This window comes from Poromitra crassiceps (assembly GCF_964638095.1).
Source record: "Poromitra crassiceps genome assembly, chromosome: 10".
In the NCBI taxonomy this organism is placed as follows: Eukaryota; Metazoa; Chordata; class Actinopteri; order Beryciformes; family Melamphaidae; genus Poromitra; species Poromitra crassiceps.
Window position 1 is genome coordinate 25,624,199 of NC_139631.1, and position 2,722 is coordinate 25,626,920.

At 47.3% G+C, this 2,722-nt stretch overlaps 1 protein-coding gene across 1 annotated transcript in view; it reads left to right on the forward strand.

Moving 5' to 3' along the window:
* Positions 1–2,722, forward strand: part of mctp1a (multiple C2 domains, transmembrane 1a) — a 219,688-nt gene extending 216,966 nt beyond the window's left edge. Inside the window, exon 22 of the mRNA XM_083644332.1 lies at positions 2,645–2,722. Coding sequence (XP_083500458.1) covers positions 2,645–2,716 — 72 coding nt within the window. The 3' untranslated portion in view covers positions 2,717–2,722. The remainder of the gene's footprint in view (positions 1–2,644) is intronic.

The following is a 2,722-nucleotide window of genomic DNA, read 5'->3' on the forward strand; positions in this document are numbered from 1 at the left end:
CACAGTGCAGTCACCAAGCTAACCAACACAGTGTGTGATCAGTCCCTGCACAGTGCAGTCACCAAGCTAACCAACACAGTGTGTGATCAGTCCCTGCACAGTGCAGTCACCAAGCTAACCAACACAGTGTGTGATCAGTCCCTGCACAGTGCAGTCACCAAGCTAACCAACACAGTGTGTGATCGGTCCCTGCACAGTGCAGTCACCAAGCTAACCAACACAGTGTGTGATCAGTCCCTGCACAGTGCAGTCACCAAGCTAACCAACACAGTGTGTGATCAGTCCCTGCACAGTGCAGTCACCAAGCTAACCAACACAGTGTGTGATCAGTCCCTGCACAGTGCAGTCACCAAGCTAACCAGTCACCAAGCTAACAACACAGTGTGTGATTGGTACTAGCTTTGATACCAGTGGGCCGTGTTTCGGTTTTGAAAGGGTTAACCCAAAAATACTTTATACACTATCAAGATGAAGCATTGCACGCTGCGCCAATGGTATGAAATGGTATACACTTCCAGTCTCCTAAATGGGCGTGGTCACCTCGCCCTCCCGAGGTGGTTAACCCCCCGCCCAAACAGCTCATCCCCCAAGTGGTGTCAACAATCTAGTATGCGAGTATCAGCGGGCGGGCGGGCCTAGGAATCAAGAGTGCGTAGCCTAGCGCGCAAGATGCTTAGTTTATGTAAATGCCACACATATAAACATAAAACTGGCTTGCTAGGTCAATCTTGTTGTAACTGAGATATCTGCTGACAATTATGTTTTTGCATGGACAAATTTAGCTACAGTATACATCTGCAAACTTCACATGTAGTTTTAGCTAATCACTAGCATCTATCTCGTCTATAGCGATCGCCATTGTTATTACTCCTCCTTGGTCCGGCGCACTTGACAACAGCATGAGTCCCGCTGTTTACAGAGATGGGAAAAGTACACTTTCTTTACTTAAGTAGAAGTACACTTAATTGTGTAAAAAAAGACTCGTAAAAGTAGAAGTACTGATTCAACTTAATTACTCAAGTAAAAGTAAAAAAGTACAGGCTCTGAATGTCTGGAATGTACTCAAGTATAAAAGTAAAAAGTATTTTCTGTGTGCAAAGCGAATAGAAACTCACGTCATATTAACATAATTAAAATACTATTCAACTTAAAAGACCCCTTCCAAACATCTTTTAAGATGCATAAAGACTATACTTTGATTAATCATTTGTGTATGTCGTCGCTGCTGCCCTGCAGTATTGAGGCCTCAGTCACTTTTACTTACTTTTGATGTTGTGGGTTCGAGCCTCAGTCAGTTTTGAAAGGCAATAGCCAGAGGAAAGAAACAAAAGCGCCCAGAGAAGGGCTGTGAGTGTGAAGGGGAGCTGGTGGTGTGAGGGGGGCCGGTTCGATTCCCACTCCACTGCCACTACCTGGAGCTAGGGTGGGCTGTTCTCCCCTCTGACCTCTGCAGATATATGAGCAGAGGTTTTCACAACAAAACTTAAATTCTGTAAAGTCCCAGGCTGCTCTTGCTTAGAAAATAACATAGCTGGCAGAGAGGAGTTGGCAATAGAATTGGCCTCCATTTTCAGCCACAGGGGGGCCCCGAGAGTTAAATTGCTAGGGGTCCTTTGCTGCCAAAACATTAGGGCCCTGACATTGGCAGCCCAGTAGTAGTGTCTAAATACAGGTAAGGGCTATAATTAGGAAGTTATTTACCGGACTTAAGAGCCTGAAAATCTTCAGGAAAGTATCCTGCAGTTATGTCACATGGACCAGATCTTTCCAGGTACTAAATCGGCTAGGATCCAGTAGATCTGGATGCTGATTAATCTGTGTGAGGCCACCAAACAGTTTCCTCAAGCCAGGGTGTGTGTGGTGAACAGGCCATTGCTCAGAGGGCATAACGAGAAAAGCTCTGTTCCATTTGTGAGCTTCTGACAGCTGTTTTTACAGCTGGTTTGGGCTCCAGTTTGGCTCTCCTTATCAGTTTCTCATCTTGCTGCTGATTATGTCTCTTTCCCATCTCCCTGCCCTGTGCCTCCTCACCATGCTGAGATGACTCTGTAGTCTCTCCAACCTTCCCATCTCCCTGCCCTGTGTCTCCTCACCACCTCACCATGCTGAGACTCTGTAGTCTCTCCAACCTTCCCATGAGCCCTCGCCCTGTTCTCTGTTTGTTTGTGTGATCCCTTCCCTTAGGCCACTGTTCCACAGCTGTGGAAGGGTGTGTATGTGCATGTGTGCGTGTGCGTATGTGTGTGTATGTGCGTGTGTGTGTGTGTGTGTGTGTGTGTGCGTGAGCACGGGTGTATTTGGAGCTTTGAAAAAACTATGCATGTATTTTTCTTATTTGTGTGTGTATGTGTGTGTTTGTGTGTGTGTGTGCCTACACGTGTGTGTGTGTGTGTGTGTGTGTGTGTGTGTGTGTGTGTGTGTGTGTTGTAATCAGTGTGTAATCCCTTCCCCGAGGCCACTGTTCCACACAACTGGACACAGAGAGCCTCTGGAGGGTCTCTGTGCTATTCCAGCATCCTTTTGCTCTCCACCTGACCGGGTGGTGTGTGTGTGTGTGTGTGTGTGTGTGTGTGTGTGCGTGCGCGCGCGTGCGTGCGTGCGTGTGCGTGCGCGCGTATGTGTGTGCGTGTGTGTGTTTTAACAGGTGCAGTACCGAGAGCTGAAACTGGATCCCAATCCCAGTCCAAATAAAAGGAAGAAAAACAACCCCGGGTAGATGACT